Source organism: Leptidea sinapis, chromosome 35 (genome assembly GCF_905404315.1).
Source record: "Leptidea sinapis chromosome 35, ilLepSina1.1, whole genome shotgun sequence".
Taxonomy (NCBI): domain Eukaryota; kingdom Metazoa; phylum Arthropoda; class Insecta; order Lepidoptera; family Pieridae; genus Leptidea; species Leptidea sinapis.
Window position 1 is genome coordinate 9,961,354 of NC_066299.1, and position 26,383 is coordinate 9,987,736.

Here is a 26,383-nt window from a genome sequence, read left to right on the forward strand (position 1 = left end):
CAGTATTTAACCAAGCTAATACAGTAGAACTATCAGTAAACGCCAAAACTTGAGATAAATTCAGATTTGAATTAAGTAATGTCTGCATGTGTTTTAAGGTGCGGCACAACAAGGTTGCTCCATACAACTCCAATCAATTAACCATGATAGGTTTAATCGGCGCGACTTTACATTTGGCAATTAAAAGAGAAACTTGAACCTGATCTCCAATACTTGACCGAAGATATATACAACATCCATATCCTTGAGTAGATCCATCGCAAAACCCGATAAGCTGATTTTCAGCTTCTACATGAGCCACCATCTATATATCGCGGTATTATAACATCTTTTAGATGCGACAAATTAGAAACAAAGTTAGACCACTGTTTAGACAGCTCTTGAGGAATTGGCTCATCCCAAGTCAACTGTTTACGCCACAAGTTTTGGAGAAGCAGTTTAGCTAATAGAATAAATGGCGCTAACCAACCCATAGGGTCATAAATACGAGCGACGTTCGACAAGATAGAACGTTTCGTAAACTCGACGTCGACAGGGGTGACGGAGTATGTAAAATAGTCACTAATTGGGTTCCAATGGATACCTAAAACCCTGAGGGTTGCAGAACCATCCTCGCAAAATGCTTTTGGCGTTTGACAATGCTCCACAGGAAGTCCGTCTAAAAACTTAGAACTGTTGCTGCGCCACTTTCGCAATTCAAGCTGAGCACATTTGAGAAGATTGATGAGTTCTTGCTTAACTTGAAGGGCGGCATCAATAGAAGGCGCTACGTCATCAGTATATGTATGATGACGGAGCGCATCAGCAGCCTGTGGATATAGCTCACCGTGATCTGTTCCTAATTGTTGCAAGGTACGGATGGCTAAGTAAGGCTCTTAACACCGTAGGTCACAGTTAAAAGTTCAAATTCTTGAACAGGCGAAGATATAATAAAGAATAAGAATAAGAAAGAATGTTATATTAACAACACCTAGATCTCGTTTCGTTTACCACAGATAGACGTTCCTGTTTTAAAATATACGTATGAGGGAAAGGGGTAGGCTTAGTAGTGTAATACATGTAGAAACATTTGGATACATTAGTACATTGGTCTAATTTGTACACGGTACAATAGTCATCCAGTCTATACAAATCTTCTTGAATGCGTAATGCATCTGTCTTATTATTTGCTGTACCAAAAATTTTCGTATCATCTGCAAACAAAATGTAATTCGAATTTTTTATGAATCGTCCGATGTCATTTATGAAAATTATAAAAAGCAGAGGTCCTAGTAATGATCCTTGAGGGACCCCAGAGTGTATATTTTTCCAAGATGAGCAGTAGCCATTGAGAACAACAGCCTGTTTTCTATCAGAGAGATAAGATTTAAACCAATTGTATAAATCGTCACGGATACCAAGTGCTGTAAGCTTTTTGAGAAGAATACAATGGTCAATTCGGTCGAATGCTTTCGTATAGTCCATGTATATAAAAATATAATATGTATTGCACGAAAAAACATATTCACGCTGTGACGTATACATTATAAATTAATTCTCCTCTTTAGACATAATGACCAAATATAGATGTGTACAAGCAACAAAAACAATAACAACACTGCCTAGCGAAATGAATTAATATCTATTAATATCTAGCAAGTTATATTTGACCTACGTAACAGTAATCTAGCTTAGTTAGTAGATAAATAATATGTATCTCGTAAATGTTTATATTCGCAGTCAGTTGTAGTTAAAGAATGCGACGCAGTATTAATCTACCCTCAAGTTGCGATCAGATAGTTGACCGGTAAAACGTTTCAATGCACATACAAAGTTAGCGATGGATGGATTATAATTTAAATAAATGAGTTACTTTCAATTAATCCGAAATAAGTATAAATATTATCAGTGTTTTATATAAAAAATAACACTTGATATAATAAAATTAGTTGGACTGTATATATTAAGTAAATTAAAATAATATCCGGCTCGAAGGACCAGAATTTATGTTGGCACATGAACACTTGTATGGTTTGGTGCATATGTTAGATATATTTCAGATTACCTAAGTCACCGAAACAAAGAATATCAAAACCTAGTTGGCTTCAAACAAGAACAAATATAGTGGCTACAAAACTAGAAGTTTTGGAAGGAATACTCACTGGTCAGGAGCACACCTCTTTTGCCAATTCACACGTCACTAATACTTAATTATTTTGTTAATCATATATAACTACTGGTAGACTTGGCACTATAACTTGAACTTAGACTTTAGATTTATATACTTGTCGTGAGCGTCGATGCGGTTACGCACGCGGCCATTAAGAGTTCTCTATTGACCGTTCGCCAGATGGTGCACATCACGGATGTGCATGTAAGGAGAGAAAGTTTGAAATGGATTGAATTTATGGCTTTCAGGACAAGTATAAGGGATTGTTCTGAAGCCGCAACAACTTTATAAACAGGATTTTCAAAACGCTTAATAGCCAGTTAACAAAAATTATGTATAAAGATTTACCATTTCCTTTCAGTGGGGCTTTATCACCATGCTTGTTAAGATGATATATATTTATATATATATATAAACGCGCGCATATAAAAGGATTACGATCACAAACGACATGTTGGTCGCAAGTAGAGGTTGCATCTAAGAAACAAAACAGAAATTGACAAGGACACATTCCCAACAGTTTTTGTATGATGTACCACGTTAATGTTATTATTTGATTATCACATCCACATTACCTTAGATCCGGACACTTCTACCCGATTCTGCGTCAATATGAATGAATTCTTCATCTAGAGAATAATGCACGTATTATCAGTAAGGAGAGATCACCGAATTTTGTAACCTTCGAACGCCTCTTCAAATTATTGTAATGATGTTCATTATGTATAATACTTAGAGATTTAAAGCAATAGTTATGTTGACAATATACTAATAAGTCCTTACTTCTACTTTTTTTAATATAAATAAATAAGATATTCTTGATGATTTGTTTTTTTCCACACTCGCGTCAAAATTTGAGGAATGGTAAACGACAAAGGAAAATTTTGAAGACAGGATTCAACTCACAGCTGCCAAACTCCGTTCATTATGACATTTGAAACAGCTAACACTCCCCTAACTTTGTTTTACGTAAGGAAAGACTGCGTGCATAGCATCAACACAATATTTTTTTTACTAAGAACACTACTGTGCTAGATATTGATTTGGTGAGATAGTAAGGCAATTGAATTCAAAGTAAAACAATTTGCTAAATAAGAATCTTTATTGTCTACTTACACGTCGATATAATTAAACAAATATTATAGATACATTCAAACTTAAATACTTTATATCACTTAACTAAACTAAAACGACATCACATCCAGCTCAATCAACCAAACGTAACCTATAATAATGATTAACAAAATATTAGAGATAAAAAAGATCAAAAATAATTCTAAAGGAATAAATTTTGAGAAAATTAAAGGCTTTTATTTATATTAATAAATTTAACACTACGAAAAACACCACATAATATTAGTTTTACATACAATTCAACTGTGATGTTAAACACGCCGTGCTTCTAAGGCCAGATTGACGCCACATGGCGATATAACACCTTTGTTCGACTAGCAGTGAGGAATTTATAAATAAAACAAGACGAAACATTAGACAAAATTCACGTGAACATAAGTGCCAAGTATTTAGGTAGAATTTAAAAAGAAATGCCTTTTTTCGGTGGGTTAGGGTTCAAATTTTAAGAAAGGATAGTGAATCAACAATACACGACGCCAAATGAACTACAATACATTGATGTCATATTCGTACGTACGTTAAGTTGGCGTGTCATTATCATTACATAGAGGCCGATGAAGGTTGGTGGTTTTTACTTAACGAGAAGAAATAAGTAACGAGACGAGCAGGACGTTCAGCTGATGGTAATTGATACGCCCTGCCCATTTTAATGCTGTGCCGCTCAGGATTCTTGAAAATCCCAAAAATTCTGTGCGGCACTACAACTGCGCTCGTTACCTTGAGACGTAAGATGTTAAGTCTCATTTGCCCAGTAATTTTACTAGCTACGGACAATATACAGACCGAAACATAGTAATGCTTACACATTACTTCTTCACGGCAGAAATAGGCTTCGTTGTTGTACTCATAATAAGCCGGCATCCCGTGAAAGGAGTTGTAGACGTGTCTTCCACGAAATAATCTAGAACTGGGTTCATAATAATTGGTATTTCTGTTTCATTTTAATTGTTATCTACAAAGTGTAACAAAATAAATTACGCATTTATAAAAACTCAAATCGTACAAAAGTTGGCTTCCTATTAAATAATTCTCAATATTCAATAATTTACCAGTGGAAGGCTGTGAAGCATTATTGTGTTTCGGTCTGAAGGTTGCCGTATCTAGTGAGATTACTCCGCAAACGACACTTAATATCTTATATCTCAAGTAGACGAGCGCAATTGTAGTGTCACTCAGAATTTTTGGGATTTTCAAGAATCCTGAGCGGCACAGCATTAAAATGGGGAGGGCGTATCAATAACCATCAGCTGAACGTCCTGCTCGTCTCTTCTCTTATTGTCATAAAAAAAAATTAACCGGTGCTATTTGAATCATATGTATTTGACCTTCAAATAGAACAGCTATGCTTGAAAATCCGAAAGGAAATAACAAAAATATATACAGGGGCGTGCATACCATAATATAAGCAATTAGGCAGTGCCTACCTCGTTAAGAACCTTAATAAATATAGCACTAGTGTTAATGTTTTTTTAGTTTAATATGGTTCCGTTATTCTATAAATAATTTAGCGCCTACCGCTGCATGCCCCTGCACATATAACCAACATATAGTTTATGCGTGCGTAGCGCTGTCCTCCACGAAGTCCCTCGCCTCCGCCTGCGAGACACACTCCACGTGCGACACTTTGTTGCGGAACTTGACTCCGTAGAACTTGTGCGCGTGCTCCAGCAGCTCGGGCCGGAACGTGGTCGTGATGAACTGCGCGCTGCTCGACAGCTCGTGGATCATGTTAGCGATCGCCTTGCGGTGCTGCGCGTCTAGCGCCTGCGAGACAACCCATCACTCAAATGTTCATTTTAATTAAATTTTGTCACGCATACTGCCTAGCCATATCTTGATAGCAATGTCTCAATTCGTAATGTTGACATTTATGATTATTAGTTACAATATGGTTCGTAATGAGGGTACTTTTATATTTATTTTCGTCACTCGCACCTTCATTCTCCCCAAATTATTCTCGACTGTTCTAAAAACATGTTTAATTTTTGTGTTAAAAAATCATAATTGTCCGAAATTGCAAGAAATACTTAAGTATCATTAAAGAAATTCCAAACAAAGTTATTTCTTTAAAATAATGCCTACATCAATAATTTTGATGATAATTTTATGCGGCAGTAACACCAGGTGACCCGTCCGCTCGTTTGTTCTCCTCTTCGCTACAAAAAGTTTCTATGCCTGATACACAGTTTCATCAACAACCAATATATCACAGATTGTCATATGATGCGCTGTTGACACGTCGACACGTCGAAGGGCGCGGGGTCGCACTTCTGGATCGCGAAGATGAGAGCGAGCGCGACCAGCGACTTCTGTCCGCCCGAGAGCTGGTTCATCTCTCGCATGTCTCCGTCGACACGTACATATCACGGGCACTGACCTGGTCGATCTCGTCGAAGAGGTAGAAGGGCGCGGGGTCGCACTTCTGGATCGCGAAGATGAGAGCGAGCGCGACCAGCGACTTCTGTCCGCCCGAGAGCTGGTTCATCTCTCGCATGTCTCCGTCGACACGTACATATCACGGGCACTGACCTGGTCGATCTCGTCGAAGAGGTAGAAGGGCGCGGGGGTCGCACTTCTGGATCGCGAAGATGAGAGCGAGCGCGACCAGCGACTTCTGTCCGCCCGAGAGCTGGTTCATCTCTCGCATGTCTCCGTCGACACGTACATATCACGGGCACTGACCTGGTCGATCTCGTCGAAGAGGTAGAAGGGCGCGGGGTCGCACTTCTGGATCGCGAAGATGAGAGCGAGCGCGACCAGCGACTTCTGTCCGCCCGAGAGCTGGTTCATCTCTCGCATGTCTCCGTCGACACGTACATATCACGGGCACTGACCTGGTCGATCTCGTCGAAGAGGTAGAAGGGCGCGGGGTCGCACTTCTGGATCGCGAAGATGAGAGCGAGCGCGACCAGCGACTTCTGTCCGCCCGAGAGCTGGTTCATCTCTCGCATGTCTCCGTCGACACGTACATATCACGGGCACTGACCTGGTCGATCTCGTCGAAGAGGTAGAAGGGCGCGGGGTCGCACTTCTGGATCGCGAAGATGAGAGCGAGCGCGACCAGCGACTTCTGTCCGCCCGAGAGCTGGTTCATCTCTCGCATGTCTCCGTCGACACGTACATATCACGGGCACTGACCTGGTCGATCTCGTCGAAGAGGTAGAAGGGCGCGGGGTCGCACTTCTGGATCGCGAAGATGAGAGCGAGCGCGACCAGCGACTTCTGTCCGCCCGAGAGCTGGTTCATCTCTCGCATGTCTCCGTCGACACGTACATATCACGGGCACTGACCTGGTCGATCTCGTCGAAGAGGTAGAAGGGCGCGGGGTCGCACTTCTGGATCGCGAAGATGAGAGCGAGCGCGACCAGCGACTTCTGTCCGCCCGAGAGCTGGTTCATCTCTCGCATGTCTCCCTCGCCGCCCGTGAACGACACCCGGATGCCCACGCCGCAGAACTGCTCCGCGTTCGCTCGCTGCAACACACCCCCATCACACAATATAGATCATAGCCCATTCTTAATTAGTCGTTATCATGGCACCAAAGCAGCCTAACTCGAAGTACCTAGAGTAAACAATTATTTGGCGATGGAACTATAAAGAAAAAAATACCACATCTGCTGAATAGTTTGCCGGGGAACATCCAGCGGAAACGAAACAAACAAATTTTTTCTACTACTCTACTTTCATCTGTCATTTATACAGCCACGATCAGTAATATAAATACATAGTTTATTGAGACTTTGAAAAACTCTATAGGTACTCCATGACCTAAAAAAGCATTGATCACCGTACTATAATGTCGCCAAAAAATAGTTCTTTTGGTGCCACAGACAACTTAATTTGGTTAGTATACTTAAGTAAGTAAGTTCATACACATAATAGGTATAGTATTATATTATTATTACATACGTAATGATTTCATGTTTAATAAACTTGTAGATATAAAGCGCCAAGATGCTGCTAGGTATATTTTTTTAATTTTTAATTTTGCCGCGTTGGCTGTATGGGTGTAAATGAAACCACTCACCAGACATAAGTATGTATACAATTTATCGCCCGCTCGTGGTGTCATGCATTGCGCGCAAACCCGTAACAGTGTTTTTGACCCTCATTATACAACTGTTACATAAAATACTTTACTTACCACTGAGAAATTATTTATTCTTGCAGTAATAGTTGTTTATATAGTTTTAGGTTTTATTGTATGAGACTCGCACGATCCTGTAGACAAGCTGTGTAAACAGTTTTACAAGACATTGTTTTAGTTTAAGAAGAAACTGTTGAATAAATAAATAAATGATATGGCTGGGTTTGATAATATCTCCCCGCACGTTGGATTAGGGTCCGACCACGTATTCATTGAAATATTTATGCATGGTAATCTAAAAGAGATATTGTTCGAGATAGATTGCGCAGAATCAATATCGGCACTATGAATGTCTACATTGTTTGCCGATAGATGGCGCTAGTACCAGAATGTATGTACTTAACACGCGCATTAAGTATTTGTTTAGATATAGTGACTATATTTAATATTGTTTTTGTTAATGAGGCCTAGCAACTAGTAATAATAAGCTAGGAGCTAGAAACTAGAATAGTTCAATTGTTATTGGTGTTATTATATATTATAATAATAGTTCAAGTGAATACGTGAAGTTTCATTTAACAATAGTATAGGTCAGTCTAGTAAAAGTTCAAACTGAGCTATCATTTAACATAGTTTTTGGTCCAAACGTGCCGGATCCCGTTAGGTCAAGTAATCTTGACCCTACCCCTACGATGTCCTAGTGGACATCCCCCGAACTCGCAGTGGATCGCTGCAGCAAGAGTACGGGCACTAGTGGCTGTGGTCATCGCTCGCAGTAAAGCGGCGCTGTCCATGATGCTATGGTGGTGGATGGATGCTGACGGAGCATCATAGGAGTGAAGCGAGTGGTGAGCAGAGAGAAGAGCTACACTGAAGAGGACAACACGAGTTGATGCTGGTGGTGCAGTAACGTCGAGGTTCCACAAAGTTCATTAGTGAGTGATCAAAGTGAAAACGTGAGTACAATAATTTTTAGTTGTGAATTTGCCAAGAAATTTTGAACTTTATATATTATATATCAAGAAAATAACTTTGAAAAATTCAGCAAATAGTAACTTATTGAATTTAATAAAGATTTAAACTTAGAAGAAATAATTAGTAATTTTGAACTGTCAGTACATAGTAATATATTTTAAGGACTTAGAATAATTTTACAAAAAGTGATGGTACGGGGAACCTATGTCCGATTTTCCTCAGATTGTCTTAATTGTCAAACACTTGTAATTTTTTAAACTTTTTTGATAAAGACTTAGATTTTTTTATGGGTTTAAAGAAACTTGTATACTTTATTTTTGTACATATATTTCTATCATAAATAGCAAGTTAACTTACAATAATAGTCAAACACTGAATTTGTATAGTTTTGACTTTATTAATAATTTCATTTACTGTGTATTGTATAAGCATTTCTGTTTAGTTTGATAGTTTATCGAACTTCATTTATTTATTGTGAACTCTTACGTCATAATAGATTAGTTATATAATTCTGGGTTAATGTTTGTAGTCATGGAGGGACTTATTAACGTTCTGAAAAATAATCAAAATGTAATTTCTAAGGGATTAACTAATTTTAGAAAGAGTCCGAAAGATAGATTAACCATAGAATATATCGAGACAAAACAGGACTTACTGGAAAAAAGTTGGGTTTCATTTATAGACACACATTCTAAACTTTACGAGCGATTTTCATTTGAAGATGTCGACCAAAAGATAAGTGATATTTATGACAGTACTGAAGATACTTATATAACATATAAAAGTTTAATGAAGGCAGTAATTAATAAGATCAATGTAGTCAAAGAACCAACGCCAGGTGGTCAGAATTCTTCTAATAATCAGTCCAAATCATCTAGTTCTTTAATTAAATTGCCCAAGATCTCGATACCTACATTCTCTGGTAAATATTCTGAATGGACAACTTTTCATGATCTTTTTACATCATTAGTTCATAATAATGATTCGCTTGATAATGTCCAAAAAATGCACTTTTTAAAAAGTCATCTTACTGGTGAGGCAGAACAACTAATAAGGCATGCCCCAATAACTGATACAAACTATAGTCAATGTTGGACTCAATTAAAAAGTAGATATAGCAACAAAAAGTATCTTAGTAATTGTATTTTGCAAAGATTATTTGGTCAAAAGCGTATGCATGTCGAATCAGCGACATCGCTGAAAGAACTGATTGATACTACTTGTGATTGTTTAAATGCACTCAAAAATTTGAACATAGATGTATCTACCTGGGATGTTATTATCACACGAAAACAGTGGGAGTTGAGTGTCTCCAATATTGATTCAGGGAATGAACTACCAACTTTTGATCAATTAAAACTTTTTATTGAAAATCGTTTTCGCGCATTAGAGAGCGTGGAGCCCAAAAAGGCTACAGGTCAACATTTAAATAATAGTTCTCAATATGTTAATAGGCCTCGCACAATGTTAGTTACGGGTACACCAAAAATACGATGTGAGTTTTGTTCTGAATCCCACAAACTCTGTTTTAGTAAACAGTTTGCCAAACAACCATCTAATGAAAGACGTAATTTTGTATCCAAAAATAAAATATGTTTTAACTGTCTAGGCAGTAACCATATCGTATATAATTGCAAAAAATCAACCACATGTAGATATTGTCAAAAACGTCATCATTCCTTACTGCATCCTGTTGATGGATCTGAAAATAGAAACCAAACAAATGTAGCACGAACAGGTAACGAAAGTACTGCTGCGTTAACGAGTACTGATCAGGTAGTTTCATGTTTGTCGACAGAGAAGATTGCCAAACCGAGACAGGTTTTACTAGCCACCGCGCTAATAAATGCTGAGTCCAGAACAGGACAATACTAAACCCTCAGAGCTATGATCGATCAAGGCTCTCAAGCTTGTTTTATGACAGAGGCTGCTGCTCAGTTTCTTAATCTAAAGAAGATTGCAGTTCAAGGAGTCGTTTCAGGAATAGGACATACTAGATCAACCGTCCTGAGATATATGGTACATTTATCAATTCAATCAAGGGCAAATCCCGACTTCAAACTACGGTTAACAGCTTACGTATTAAGTAAAATAACATCATACTTACCTGAGAAATGCATTGATTGTTATGCTTTTGATTGGCTAGATATCCACGGTCTATATTTAGCTGATCCGAAATATAATACTCCCAATAAGATAGATGTTTTGTTGGGCGCGGATGTGTATAGCCATATCATTAAGGAGGGTATACTAAAAGGTCCTTCTAATTCTTTAATTGCTCAGAACACTGAATTTGGCTGGATCCTTTCAGGCGTTATTATTTCCAAAAGTGAAGATGATAAGAGGTCAAATAATATTTTTACAATGCATGTACATTTGAAAGAGGATGACGTGTTAAAGAAATTCTGGGAGTTAGAAGAACAATCTAAAACTACTAATATATTTACCGAAGAAGAACAGAAATGCGAAGATTTTTATATGAGAACAACCAAAAGAGCGAAAGATGATCGATATATTGTAAGATTGCCTTTTCGAGATGAAAATATGGGATGCAAATTTGGAAAATCAAGAGAAATAGCATTAGCCAGATTTAATTCATTAGAAAGAAGATTAAATAGAAATGAAGACTTAAACATAGAGTACAACGAAGTTCTTAAGGAGTATGTAAAGCTAGGACATATGAGAAAAGTGCAAGAAAAAGACAAGAGAAGGGATGAAGCTGTATACTTACCCCATCATGCTGTCATAAGACATGACAAGAGTACTACAAAGGTGAGAGTAGTTTTCAATGCTTCGGAGAAAAATAAAAATGGTGTATCACTTAATGATAATCTAATGGTAGGGCCGACACTACAAGCAGACTTGCGTCACATTGTACTGCAGTGGCGAGAGTATCCTATAGCGCTAGTAGCCGATATTATCAAAATGTACCGTCAAGTGTGGATCGCAGAAGAAAATACAATTTATCAAAGAATATTATGGCGAGAAGAATCTAACCAAGAAAAAGATTTTGGTTCTAATTATCAATCGAGTGATGAAATACAAGATTATGAATTACTTACAGTTACTTTCGGGACTGCCGCGGCTCCGTACCTAGCTGTGAAGACATTGCAACAAGTCGCACTCGATGAAGGCTCTAACTATCCTTTCGCAGTCAATAAAGTTTTAAATAATTTCTATATGGATGATCTACCGACAGGTTGCTATAAACTAGAAGAAGGATTAGATATATACAAGGAAATATCAGATTTCCTAGAAAAAGGAGGTGTTAAACTTCAAAAATGGGGAAGTAACAATAGGGAATTAATAGAACAAATCGGAGACATAGAACAACAGAACAAACGCGAGAAGGTTATGGAAGGTCAAGCAAAAGATAAAGCAACTAGAAATAATACAAATACAGATAATTCAAACAAGGGTAAGCACAACAAACCTAAAAGAAAAATGAAGGAAAATCAATGCCAGGACAAGAACATAACGAGAAACAGAGACAAACAAATAGAAGCAAAATTAGACACTACCATAAAAATATTAAGATTTACTTGGGACCGTGAGGAAGATAGTTTTACATACACTATTAATCTTCCAGTGATAATATCTACGCAGGTGACGAAAAGAAATGTCATATCAGAAATTGCTAGGCTGTTTGACCCGCTTGGGTGGATTGCGCCAGTTATTATTAAGGCTAAAATATTCATACAGACACTGTGGTTAACTGGTTTGAATTGGGATGACGTGCTACCCACAAATTTAACAGACGCATGGAATTCTTACCGCAAAGAGCTAATGCAAGTAAACAAAATAAAAATACCACGATGGTCTGGTGCATCACATAACGATATTGTCAAAGAGTTGCAAGAGTTTTGCGATGCTTCAAAAGCCGCCTACTCTGCAGTAGTATATTTAAGAATAATAAACGGTTCAGGGTCAGTAACAGTTTCGCTCTTAACGGCCAAAACAAGAGTAGCACCCATTCGTCAACAAAGTATTCCTCTATTGGAATTATGCGGTGCAACTCTTTTAGCAAAACTTATGCAAGAAGTAGTTCTAGGTATTAAATATACCAAAGGAAAACATTCGGGCGTGGACAGACTCCATGGTAGTCCTTGGGTGGCTAAACAGCCATCCAAGTAGATGGAAAACTTTTGTAGGAAATCGTGTCTCGGAGATCATTTCGGCAATTAGTCCAAAGCAATGGTATCACGTACAATCGAAAGATAATCCAGCAGATGGTGCTTCCAGAGGAATGTCAGCGGAAGCACTAGCAAATCAGGATCTCTGGTTTAACGGGCCTGAATTTCTAAGAAAACAAAATATTGAGTACAATAAAAAATATATGAATCAAGTTCAAACCGATTTCGAAGAAGCAGTAAAGGTTCATGTTGCAGTGCAAGACTCAGATGAATGGATATTTGAAAGGTTTTCCACTTTACCGAGAATGCTAAAAGTCGCTTACTGTCGGAGATTCATGAAGAGAAATCAGAAAGAGAGAGAACAAAATATATACAGAAAGAAGAGATAGAAGCAGCATTAAAAGTTTGTATTAAGAAAGTACAGAGAGAAGCGTTTGCAGAAGATTGTAATGCATTGGAGCTTAAAGGAGTTATTAAAGCTAAATCTAGCAAGCTGAAGGCATTATGTCCATATATTGATGGTGATGGAATTATGAGACTCAGTGGTAGACTGCACAAGTCTCTATTTAATGAAGCAGTTAAGCATCTGATTTTGTTGCCTAGTACATCCCGTTTGACAGATTTATTGGTAGCCGAAGCCCATGCAAAAACTCTGCATGGAGGTCTACAAACTATGCTGAACTATTTGAGAGCAGCGTATTGGATACTTGGTGTCAGAAATAGTATCAAACGATACATTTACATATGTGTCATATGCACACGTTACAGAGGTCATGTACAAACGCAACTAATGGGGTCACTCCCAGTCGTAAGATGTACTCCGGCAAGGCCATTTCTTCACAGTGGCGTCGATTATGCGGGACCCATAAGTATAAGGACATCGAAAGGTCGTGGACATCATGTTCACAAAGGTTACATGTCTCTTTGTGTGTATGGTTGCGCGTGCTGTACACTTGGAAGCTGTCACAGACTTGAGTACTCAAGGTTTTCTAGCAGCTTTTAGGAGATTTGTAGCTAGGCGTGGCCATTGTGCTCAAATATGGAGCGATAATGGAACATTTGTAGGTGCAAACAGGGAATTGCAAGAATTAATATAAGTTCACAAATCTTTACCGGACATTTTAGAGGCCAATGGAACTAAATGGCACTTTATTCCTCCTCGAGCTCCAAACTTTGGTGGATTATGGGAAGCTGGAATAAAGGCGACTAAATTTCATTTAAAGAGAGTGATTGGTGATTCATGTTTAACATATGAAGAACTGAGCACACTCCTCACGCAGGTAGAAGCATGTCTCAATTCTACACCAATGAGTGTAATCAATCATTCAGATCCGAGTGAGTTATTGCCATTAACTCCAGGTCATTTTTTAGTAGGCGAACCATTAATTGGGGTTCCTTATGATAGTTATACTCATTCAAAAATCAGCTTATTAACCCGTTGGCAGTTAGTACAGAGAATGTTGCAAACATTCTGGAGACGATTGTCTTAAGAATACTTGGCTAACAGCTTGGCTAGGTATAAGTGGAGAAATAAATTACCTGAGCCAAAAATTGGTGATATTGTTCTTATTAAGGAAGATGACTTACCTCCTGGTCGTTGGTTATTAGGACGAATATTAGAGAAACATCCAGGAAAGGATAATATTACGCGTGTAGTCACACTACGCACCAAAAATTCTGTTGTTAAGAGACCAACTTCCAAACTGTGTGTGTTGCCAATTGAAGAACGATTGGGCAAATTGTTTAATTTTGAAATAATTTATTATTATTTTAAGGAAATATAATAGGTTATTTGTTTATTTTTTCTTTGAAATGTTTATATAGAGTATAGATTTTTAATTTAATCATAGGACAACTTTCTTTTTAGTTCACATGAAAATAGTAGGTATGTAATTTTAATTTAATAGTAATTTGTACGTATCATCGAATAGTTCTAACTAATTAAGGACAAAGTTCTGACCAGTTATTTTTGTTATTGTTAAGGTCATTCCAGCATTGAATGTCCTTGGTCGGGGGAATGTTCGAGATAGATTGCGCAGAATCAATATCGGCACTATGAATGTCTACATTGTTTGCCGATAGATGGCCCTAGTACCAGAATGTATGTACTTAACACGCGCCTTAAGTATTTGTTTAGATATAGTGACTATATTTAATATTGTTTTTGTTAATGAGGCCTCGCAACTAGTAATAATAAGCTAGGAGCTAGAAACTAGAATAGTTCAATTGTTATTGGTGTTATTATATATTATAATAATAGTTCAAGTGAATACGTGAAGTTTCATTTAACAATAGTATAGGTCAGTCTAGTAAAAGTTCAAACTGAGCTATCATTTAACAGATATCAAGCTGGCAAAACAGTCCTAAAGCATTTTATGAAACCGCTAAATACACTGTTTTCAATTTATTCTATTTATCAATTAAGTAAAAAGTTTAGTACAAGACAGTACAAAACTATCAATCTTAATTTTTACTTCAGGATTTAGAAATATGTTGAGTAATACAAATAATAAATAATGTGGGTATAAAAGCAGAGCTGCATACATGACAATACATTTTAATAACTAGTCTAGCCAAACATAGTTACAACTTCAAAACTTTTTTTTAAGCATTTTTGGAAAATTCCATAATATCCCGCCATTTCACATATTTTTTTCAAGGTTAATATTAAATCACAATTTGGTATGGAGTGTGAAAGAGAACAGAACTGGGTAGGTACAATTATTTTCAAAACACTTCAAAACCTAGGTCATATTAGCCGTATGACCATATATCAACCATGGATATACCGACACATCATCCGTCGAAGACCGTAAAGAAAACAAAAAAAGTTTATCGCGAGAGTTATGTTCGGACGATCATAAAAGGTCTTTTTAAAAATTATTATTTATTACACAAAACTAATTACAATGATATTAAAATATGACGTGTTACTTATAACAAGACTGGAGCGAAAGTGAATTATAAAAATATTAAATTATAGACAATCGAAGTTCAGCGTCAGCATCTATTCACTTGTTCTATCTGCCACTCAGCTCTTTCACACCGATGGGGCCCCGGTAACGCCTCCCCCTTCAAGATGGAAGCGCAACTTGCAGCTTCCTCCAGCGTCCTCGCTGGCTTCTTCACTGGCTCTTGGGTTAGGCTTCATCCGCTTGCTCTTAAGCCATTGATAGATCTTTTTGGATATTATCACGAAGCCTATGAAGTATAATATTACTGTAGTCCAACTCGGAGTCGCCATGATGAGGGGCAGATTAACTTCATCTGGATCTTCTGCCTGGTTAATAAGACCACGGATGTTGTCTAATGATATATCCTCGATATGCAAAGTGAAATCAGCTGGTGACTTATATGAATAGTCTTGTTGATGTGGCAATGGTATAATTTCATTCATATTTAAAAAAAATCTATGAGCTTGAAGTGTTCTATTCATTATTTGAATCACGCATCCTTTTGAAATAGTAATGATTTGGGGTCCCTTTATTTTTTCGTAATGAGTCCTTCCATCACACATTTTCCTCACTAGCTCTTCCGTTGTTGGAATAACAATACAGCTGTTGTCGTTGATCTTCTGAATTTTCCCACTACGCAAAACCATTTTAGCTAGTGTGCAACTGGCAGGTTTGTGTTGCACCAGTGCGATGATGCAGTCTTCATTTTTCTTTATAGACAATTCATTTAGTTGGCTGCATAGAAGTGTAGTCTCGGAGATATGCCGGCATCCGTCATCACGGTAAGCGTACCCCTCACTTCCAAGTGCAAGGTATTTGGATTTTGGGATTATCGTAAGGTTTTGTTTATCGGGGATGGAGTACAGGTGAATAAGGTCATAAATCTGGAGGTCAACCGAGGGGATTTCTAATATAAAATTTAGTGTGTGCATTGTTTTATAAGCTTTAACCACCACAGATTTCTCTATATCATCTATTGTACGTATACCTATTTCCGAGATTGGGTTGAGAAAATAGTTTTCCTTGATACTTAGTAATTCATTAATTAAATTATGAGGATTAATTATACTAGGAAGCATGACTTCCATTCGGGCAAACGTAATTGCATTTTCTAATATCATTAGTTTATTTAAAATTAATTGTAAACTAAAACTTAATTGGACGTATATATCTAGAAAATTTAATTGATTATAAACTAAATTTGAACTATTAGAAACATTATTAACTATCGAGGCTAGTTTATTCTGATTCTTATTAATCTTTTCTAATTCTGAGGTAAATTCTTTAATAGTATTTTCAGCCAAAAAAAAATATTTTTGTTGCTTTTTTTTAATATTATTAACGGTATTCTGTATAGAACTAATTTCTTGTTCTATTTTTTCTGCGTCATTTTTGTCCAAATTTCCAGTTATTGCTTTGACTATTGAGCCAAGCCCGTTTATAAATCCTCGCTTAACTCTATAATTATTAGAATAAGATCTAAATAAGCTAAGTTTCTTATCTACCAAAGTAAAAGTGTAATTTAACTGATCTTTGTATGTTTTATGCGAATCTCCGGATACTGTATTTACTTCTAAAGACTTTGTTATCATAAAAAGTGAAAGTAATTTCAGTGACGAAGATTGAAGTGCTGTAATATTGTATACACATACTAGGCTGAAGGAATCGATCTGCTTAAATACTTGCCCTTCTTTAATAAGTACAATGCCATTTGTATTATCTATTGAGTCTATAACTACGTCAGCTGATGCGTAGAGCACGAGGGCTCCTGCGTAGAGCATGAAGGCTCTTGAGATGAAGATCCTGTAACAAGATGAGGCCGTCTGAGCAGCTTGTAATGAACTCTTATCGATTTGGCATTCGGATGACTACCAATAATTTCGGCTATATTATTAGGATGCAAGTGAATTATTTTATACGGACCTTTATAAGTAGGCTTTGTTTTGTCGTCTCGCGCCGTTTTTGCCACCTGTTTGTAAACAGTTTCACCTACCTTGAAAGCCGCTTCTTGTGCTGCCTGGTTCATCTTGCTAATTATCTGCTCCTTATTTTTAGACATGTATGCTGTAACGCACTCTTGTACAGCTTCTGCGTTATTTTTATGTTTTAGAACATAATTTTGATAGAATTCCTTCGGGTAATACAGTTCAAGTGGATTCCTAGATGCTATATGTCCAAACATTAATTCATGTGGTGTATACCCAGTAGTGGAGTGAATTGAATTATTATAGACGATAAGTGCATATTTCATTAATAAAGGCATAGGATCGTCTTTATTTGTCATTCTCTGAATTCTTATTATTTCAGCAATAGTGGAATGGAATCGTTCTATGAGAGAATTTGATTTAGGGTTGTAAGGGGTTGTGAAATGTATGTTAATATCATGTAATGCAAAGATCTCTTTTATTAAATCATTTTCAAATTTCGAATCCGAATCTGTAGTGATTTTCATGGGTAAACCGAAAACAGAAAATATTTGTAATAGTGCATCTGCTACATGAACGCTACTTGATGCAGTTAGGTTGATGGCTTGTGCAAATTTTGAGAAATTATCTATAACTGCTAAAAAAGTTGCCCCACCTGTGGAGTATAAGTCCATGAAGAGATGCTCCATAGGTTTTGTAGGCGTGTCCGTTAAAGCCAAAGGTGGTCTCAGTGGGTTTCTTTCATATTTAGCTCGCAAACAAACATCGCATTGATTGATGTATTTTTGAATGCTAAGTAACATATTTTGCCAATGATATTTTCTACGGAGTTGTTTATATGTCCCTTGTATTCCCCTATGAATTGTTTTTCCTATATGATGTTGTTTTATTAAATCCTCCTGTTCAGTTTTATTTTCCACTAAGGTTACCCGTGATGTGCACTTAAATAATTTTGGACCTCTGTCGTTAAATACTGTTGTATACACACGTGAAAATGCAAGGTATAACTCTTCATTATGAAAAAAACAGTGAAATACTCGATCTGCTACAGTATGTTCCTTTAAGAATTTAATTATTTCCTCTTCTCTATTATTTACAGGGATAAACACATCTTTAATTACTTGCCTTGAGCTTGTTGACCTATTTTCTATGCGGTAAGTTGATCCTGGGGTCGACCTAATATGAAATTGTTTTTGTTGTCTATCTATAGCGTCAGATATTATAGGTATACCCCTGTTCTCATTATCTGGCTGTGTGTGGTTAGTGGATACGAGTTGTTCAGGGTCATTTCCTACCATTATATTATCTCCTTCTGTGACTATAATTGATGGTGTGACGTTTTCGTTTACTTCAAGGTTGTCCGTTTGCAGTTCGCCTGCCTGTTCCCTACGTGCATGTTCAAATATTCTATTTATTATTTCATCATCATCATTATCATCGAAGTTGACTGCTAACGAATCTATACTATTATGAAAAATTTTTGCCCTTGACAATGCGTCTGCGTTAGTGTTTTGCCGACCCTTCTTGTAAACTACTTGATAATCATATTCTGCCAACTTTAAGCGCCAGCGTGTTAATTTTGAGTTTGGATCTTTAAGTGACATTAACCAAGTTAACGGACGGTGGTCGGTGTATATGGTAAACTTCCTACCATACAAATACGGCCTAAAATATTTTACTGCCCATATGATCGCTAACAGCTCTTTCTCTATGGTAGAATATCTATTTTCCGTTTCAGATAGAGTTCTAGACGCGTACGCGACTGGTTTATCTGAACCCACACGTCCTTGGGACAGTACTGCACCAATTGCTACTTCTGATGCATCTGTCGTAAGGATAAATGGTTCATCAAAATTTGGATATTGTAATAGAGGTGCATTTGTTAATATTTGTTTAAATTTGTTAAACGCATAGATGAACTCAGGTGAATGAATGACTGAATGATTTTTCTTGAGACATATGGTCATAGGTTTCGTGAGTTTTGCAAAGTCTTTTATAAATTTTCGATAGTATCCAACCAAACCTAGAAAACATTTGACTTCCTTCTGCGTTTTTGGAAGTGGAAAGTCTAGCACTGCTTTAATTTTGTCCCTATTTGGCTTTAAGCCTTGGTCTGTAAGTTCATGGCCTAAAAATGTCACTTGTTTTTGGAGAAACTCTGACTTATCTAGCTGTATCTTGAGATTATGCATTTTAAAACGTTCAAAAACCTGTGTTAGCTTATGTATGTGTTCTTGTAATGATGTAGAAATTATAATTACGTCATCGAGGTAAGTAAATACATTTTCTACACCTCGTAAAATATGGTCCATAAGACGCTGAAAAGTACTAGGCGCATTCTTTAAACCGAATGGCATCCTAAGGAACTCATAATGACCTCTTTCCGTTGAAAATGCTGTTTTTTCTACGTCACTCGGGTCCATTTCCACCTGATGGTATCCGCTAGCTAAATCAAGCGTTGTGAAATATTGTGCTCTACCTACCCTATCTAGAATATCATAAATATTTGGAAGTGGATATTTATCTTCAATTATACGGTCATTGAGTCTTCTATAATCTATTATAAGCCATTTTATTTTTCCTGATGCATCTGATTTTTTTGGTACAATATGCACAGGACATGACCATGGAGAAATGCTTTCTCTAATTATTCCTTGTTTAAGGAGATTATCTATTTGATTACGAATCTCTTGGCGTTGTTGCGGAGACTGCCTATAACTTCTAACATATACAGGTGTTTCATCCGTAAGCCTAAGTTTATGCTTCACTGAATGGTTAAATGTTAATGGAATATTTTCAGAGTGAAATAATTCCCTGTACTGATAACATAAACGTGATATTTCTCGCTTTTCCTCTTCGTTCATGTGATGTGTTCTAATTTTCTCTAAGTTTTTGCAAAGTTCTCTATCTATCTCTGATCTAGTAGTAATTGAATGAAGCTCACAAGAAGTTTCCGTACTATTATTATAATAAGGCTCTAACACGAACGGAGCTGTTGATTTTATAAACCCTTTTTCAGTATTGAAATTTAGTACAGACGTCCGAAAATAACCATTCTCTACTTTAATAATTGCAGCAGGAGAAATTACACCATTATTCCAAAAGTAATCTTCGTGCAAATATTGGCCGTCTACATAATTTGTTTTAACCTTTATTAATTTTTGACATCTTGGTTCAATACTAATATTTTTTTTTGGGTAATCGAAATTAATAGGTATAGTTGCGCTTGACGTACATAATACTTTATTTTTTATATCTATTTTACTGCATAAGACCTTAAGCAAATCTAGCCCTATTAGACCTTTATATTTAGGATCAAAGTCAAAGATTAGAAATTTGTGGAATAATTCATTATTAAAAACCGGTGGTAATGGAAGGTGAGCTACTAAGTCATGTCTAGTAACACCATGCGCAGTTTTAACTTCAAAAGGTTCATGATCTATACAATGTTCAAAAATTGTACCGATTATAGCGTCGGGTGATATCATCGATCGCGAGGCTCCTGTATCTATTAAAAACTTACCTTTATATTCAGGTATCTCGATATAGGGCAAATGATCTTTATAGTGATGATTCAGTTTTACTAGCTCTGGTTGTCGGTGTTGTTGCCATCCCGAAAATCCAGTTCATCACATGAGGTAATTGCCTGATTTTCCCCAATAATTTGTTCATGAATTTGGCTCAGAAGGTGGCTGCTCCTCAAAATACTGGTGGTGACATAATCAATTGGGTTACTTACCTGAGAGTAGTCGTTCGGGGTGTAGAACAACTCTTCGAAAGCAAATTGTGGCTTCTCTGGCTTATTGACGGACCTCATACTTACATCTGATACTTTTTGAGTCGGATTTATATTTTGTTGAGGCATATTGGGTTGATGTCCAAAATTATTACGTACATTACCTGAAGTCTTGTGACCTTGGTGAGAATTCTTCCAAGGCAGGCTGGACTGTATCCACTGCTGTCGTTGTTGTGAATTCATATTATTTTGTTGGGGTACAAAATTAGGATTGAATAATCGTGGAGAGTTATTATTAATAGAACGCAAATAATTATTTTGTGGGAATAATCTAGAATGATCTGTTTTCTGTCTTATTTGCGAAGAAGATGCAGTATTTGTACCAGGATTTGCTTGCCTATAATAAATTAGTTTAGCTTCCTCCTGTCTAGCCGCAACAATCGTAAGCTCTAACGACGTGGGTTTCATAATCCTAACACCTATTCCTACGTTAAATTCTAACTGACTTATATAATGTTCTATTACCATACATTCATAATAACTTTTATCGGTATGTTTTCCGACTGTAAATAATGTATCTAATATGTCCCTAAGTCGTTTTCCAAATGTTTCGGCGTCCTCCGATTTAAGGCGACGCATTCGAGTAAGTTCCTGCATTACTTGGATCTCGTTTCTCCTAAACGTCTTAATAACGCATGTTTAACCTCCGGCCACGAGTCCAGTGAGTTTTCGTACGCTATAGCATCTATAGCTGCGCCACTAAGGCTACTCTTAATTAAACTTATTAACACGGGGTGCGCTTGCCAGCCAGGCTCTATTAAACTAATAACGCTCTCTACTTCTCGTAAGAGACATTATAGCTTTCACTGTACCCTAGCCTTACTTAACAATGCAATAAATCTAGGAAGTATCCTATATCCGTGTGAAATCCGTGGCGATTTTAGCCTAACGACAACACACAATAAAATATATGTTCATATAAAATTCAAATTATTTTCCAATTTGAAGTAATGATTAAAATAATATCTAAAAAAAAAATTTTACGACAGGAAATAGAGCAAAGGAACTTGGAAGTAAAAGAGTACTTACCGAAATCTCTGCATCTCCCGCCGGACTTTGCCCCAGAACAGGATTTTCAATTTTCCGAAATTCCCATAAATCGTCCTTTTAGGTTCTTATATCCCGATCGAGGTTATTACGATTAGAACCGTTCACTTGATTTTGAAAGTGCCGCGATCCTACCGACTGCGCCAGTTATGTTCGGACGATCATAAAAGGTCTTTTAAAAATTATTATTTATTACACAAAACTAATTACAATGATATTAAAATATGACGTGTTACTTATAACAAGACTGGAGCGAAAGTGAATTATAAAAATATTAAATTACAGACAATCGAAGTTCAGCGTCAGCATCTATTCACTTGTTCAATCTGCCACTCAGCTCTTTCACACCGATGGGGCCCCGGTAACGCGAGTCGCGATAAACTTCGCGACCAAGCGGAAAGTGAATCGGAATGGAAAATGTCTAAGAAAGCAGAAAAGTCGAGAAAATTGCACTTCCAAAAGCCTTGATTATTCGACCAACTGATAAAGAAAGATATGCGGACATACTAAAACGCGTGAAGCAAGACAAATCAACTCAACAAGCCAGTAAATTTGTCGACAAAATCTGCAAAACTACTACAGGAGACATGTTGCTTATCCTAACCAAAGATAGCACCGACCAAGCGCATGACCTGCAAAGAACTATTGCTGGTGTCCTTGGAGATGACGCCAGTCATAAGCAAGGTACCTGAAGTAGATGTTGAAATCAAGGATCTCGACGAAACTAGTACCAAGACGGATATTCTTGATTCATTGCAGATGGCGGTAGGGCCTGAACGTATAATTTCATCAGATTCTATTAAGTCACTACGGAAAGCGTACGGTGGAACTCAAATAGCCGCATTAAATATTGAAGCAGCAATCGCCGATGACATTATAGGTAAGCACGGCAACATAAAAATTGGTTTTGTAAATTGCCGCATAAGGAGGATCCAAAAGCCAATCAAATGCTTCAGATGCTGGCGCTACGGTCACTTAGCAAATACGTGCGCAGGCAATCATGATAGGTCCAAATTATGCATCAAGTGTGGTGTTGCTGGTCACAAAATCGCAGACTGCCAAAATGATGCACGTTGCGTACTATGCATAGAAGATGGTAGTGCTGAAAACAGTGGCCACATTGCTGGATGTAGTAAGTGCATATTTGAAAAGGCAGCCAAGATGGTTCAACAAAAACGAAAATGAAGATACTGCAGCTATACCTTAATCACTGCGAAGATGCCCACAACTTGCTCACACAAACGGCACGAAAATTAAAGATTGATGTTGTACTCATATCAGAGCCATACAAAAAGCTCAACATAGGAAGCTGGATATCGGACAGGTACAACCAAGCAGCTATTTGGGTCTGCAGCATGCAGTCTATCCAAAACCTTGCTAACCCATCAACAGTTGGCTTTGCAAGAGCAAAAGTTGGCGGGATACATCTTTATAGTTGTTATGCACCACCGAGCCTTTCAATTGAGGATTTTGCCTTATTAGTAGATAGCATCACGGACGATGCAAAAAACTACAGTCCACTAGCTATTGGTGGGGATTTCAATGCTTGAGCAACTGAATGGGGCAGTAAGACCAACAAACCCAAGGGGGCAGATTCTTCTTGAAGCTGTGACGTCACTGGATGTAGTTCTTATTGTTGCGTAGCAACGCTGCAACGTAAATGACGAGAATTACCAAGCTACAGTTAATTAAAGCGAGAAATTTCCTGCTACGCTACGCAGGGATGTTCTCGAAGAATGACAGGGACATCGGAAGAACTGGTTTGGTGAAACACAAGATCGACACAGGAGACACTGTTCCGATACGGCAAAGACCAAGACGTATTCCGTTTGCACGCGAACAAGAAGTGGAAGACATGATTCGGGATATGAAAGAAAATGGTGTGATAGAACCGTCATCGAGTCCATGGTGTTCTCCAGTGGTTCTGGTAAAGAAGAAGGATGGATCAACTAGATTTTGTGTGGACTATCGGCGTTTGAACGATGTAACTAAGAAAGACAGTTATCCATTGCCAAGATCGATGACACCTTAGATTCACTTTGTGGCATGACGTGGTTCTCTACTCTGGCTTTGAAAAGTGGCTACTGGCAAGTTGATCTGGACCCTAAAGACACATGTAACAGCATTCCTTGGACTATGCTCTTATTATCGACGCTTTGTGACCCGATGTTGCTAAGCCCTTACATCGACTGACGGAGGAGAAAAGAGCCTTTTCCTAGGATGAAGACTGCGAACAAGCTTTCTTAGAGTTGAAGAAACGACTATGTGAATCACCTATCCTCGGATATCCTGACACGGAGGGAAGATTCATAGTAGATACTGATGCTAGCAATTCTGGAATTGGTGGAGTGTTATCTCAGAAGAGGGGAGATCAAGAAGTTGTAATTGCATACTTTAGCAAATCTTTATTGAAGCCGGAGAGAAACTACTGTGTAACTCGTAGGGAGTTACTTGCCGTGGTGAAGACATTACAACATTTTAAAAAGTACTTGTTGGGTCGCAAATTCCTCGTAAGGACTGATCATGCCGCCTTGAAGTGGTTACTAGAATTCAAGAATCCGGAAGGACAAGTGGCCAGATGGATTGAGTAACTGCAAGAGTATGACTTTGAAATCGAACATCGAGGAGGAAAAACTCATGAAAACGCAGATGCTTTATCTAGAAGACCTTGTCCGACGAAATGCAAACATTGCATTCGTCAGGAGGAGAAAAAAAATCCAATAATCCGACTGATCAGAACAGATTCGATCGATGAGAACTGGAGCAACGATGCAATGAGGAGAGCTCAGGAAAATGATAAGGATCTTCAACCACTTTTACATTGGGTAGCAAGTGGATCATTTAAACCAAAATGGTCAGACCATAGCTACCGTAGCTAGACACAGCATGGCTACCAAGAGTGTCTGGGCACAGTGGGACAGTTTGGTGATGCATGACGGGTTGCTCTGCCGGAAATGGGAAACCCCGAAGGGAAAGGATTGCCATCTGCAACTGGTCGTTCCCAGGGAGAAGGTGAACGAGATCCTGAGAGCTTATCACGATAGTTCTTCAGGTGGACACGTTTGGGAATAAAAAGAACTCTTACAAAAATTAAAGAACGATTTTACTGGTTGCATTGCCGTGATGATGTGCAAGACTGGTGTCGTAAATGCAAGAGTTGTGCATCTGTCAAAGGACCTCAGACCCGGAGCAGAGGAGCTATGAAGTTGTATAATGTTGGGGCTCCGTGGGAGAGAGTAGCTCTGGATATAGCCGGACCGTTTCCAGTCACCAAAGCTGGAAACCGTTACATAATGGTGGTGATGGATTATTTCACGAAGTGGCCGGAAGCATTTGCTCTACCTAATCAAGAAGCAGTCACCGTTGCGACGAAGCTGGTGAATAAAGTTTTCTGCAGATTTGGTGTGCCTTTGGAGATGCACAGTGATCAAGGGCGGAACTTCGAGTCACAATTATTTCAAGAAGTTTGCAAGATCTTGGGAATCCATAAGACCAGAACTACGCCATATCATCCACAGTCGGACGGGATGGTGGAGAGATTTAACCAAACATTGGAGCGGCATCTGGCAAAAGTAGTGTACAGTCATCAGGATAACTGGGATGAGTACATTCCACTGTTTCTAATGTCGTATAGATCCGCAATACACGAGACGACTACAGTGACTCCTGCGTACGCCAATTTTAGAAGGGAATTGAAATTGCCAGCTGATTTACTCTCAGGCTGTACACCAGATACTCCGAAAAGTATAACAGAATATGTGGATGAGTTACGGAACAAGATGGTTGACATCTACGAGGAAATTAGAACAACTATATACTACGATCGAAGAGCTAATGGTCCTAGTTTTCACGAGGGAACCCTAATTTGGTTACACAATCCCGTAAGGCGACTGTGTGACTCTCAGGATCCAGCGTACACCTCGAAGTCCCCCGAAAATCGTACATGTCGATCGGGTGGCTAAGTACTACGGAAGCAACGATGATCGGGACGATCATGTCTTGGGGGGGGGCAGTGTTGCGTAGCAACGCTGCAACGTAAATGACGAGAATGCCAAACTTCAAGACATTGTTAATTTCAACAGCTCCGTCAACAATACTCGTAGCTCAGCGGAAAAGTGTTTACTTTAGACGCTGTAGACCCGGGTTCGATACACCTACCAGTGTATGGAATTTTTTGGGTTTT

At 37.9% G+C, this 26,383-nt stretch overlaps 1 protein-coding gene across 1 annotated transcript in view; it reads right to left on the bottom strand.

The window, feature by feature from the left end:
* Positions 1-3,232: 3,232 nt before the first annotated feature.
* Positions 3,233-26,383, bottom strand: part of LOC126975190 (structural maintenance of chromosomes protein 3-like) — a 73,420-nt gene continuing 50,269 nt past the window's right edge. The window contains exons 22-23 of the mRNA XM_050822952.1: positions 6,574-6,756; positions 3,233-5,047 (exon numbers count right to left, since the gene is read on the bottom strand). Coding sequence (XP_050678909.1) covers positions 4,835-5,047; positions 6,574-6,756 — 396 coding nt within the window. The 3' untranslated portion in view covers positions 3,233-4,834. The remainder of the gene's footprint in view (positions 5,048-6,573; positions 6,757-26,383) is intronic.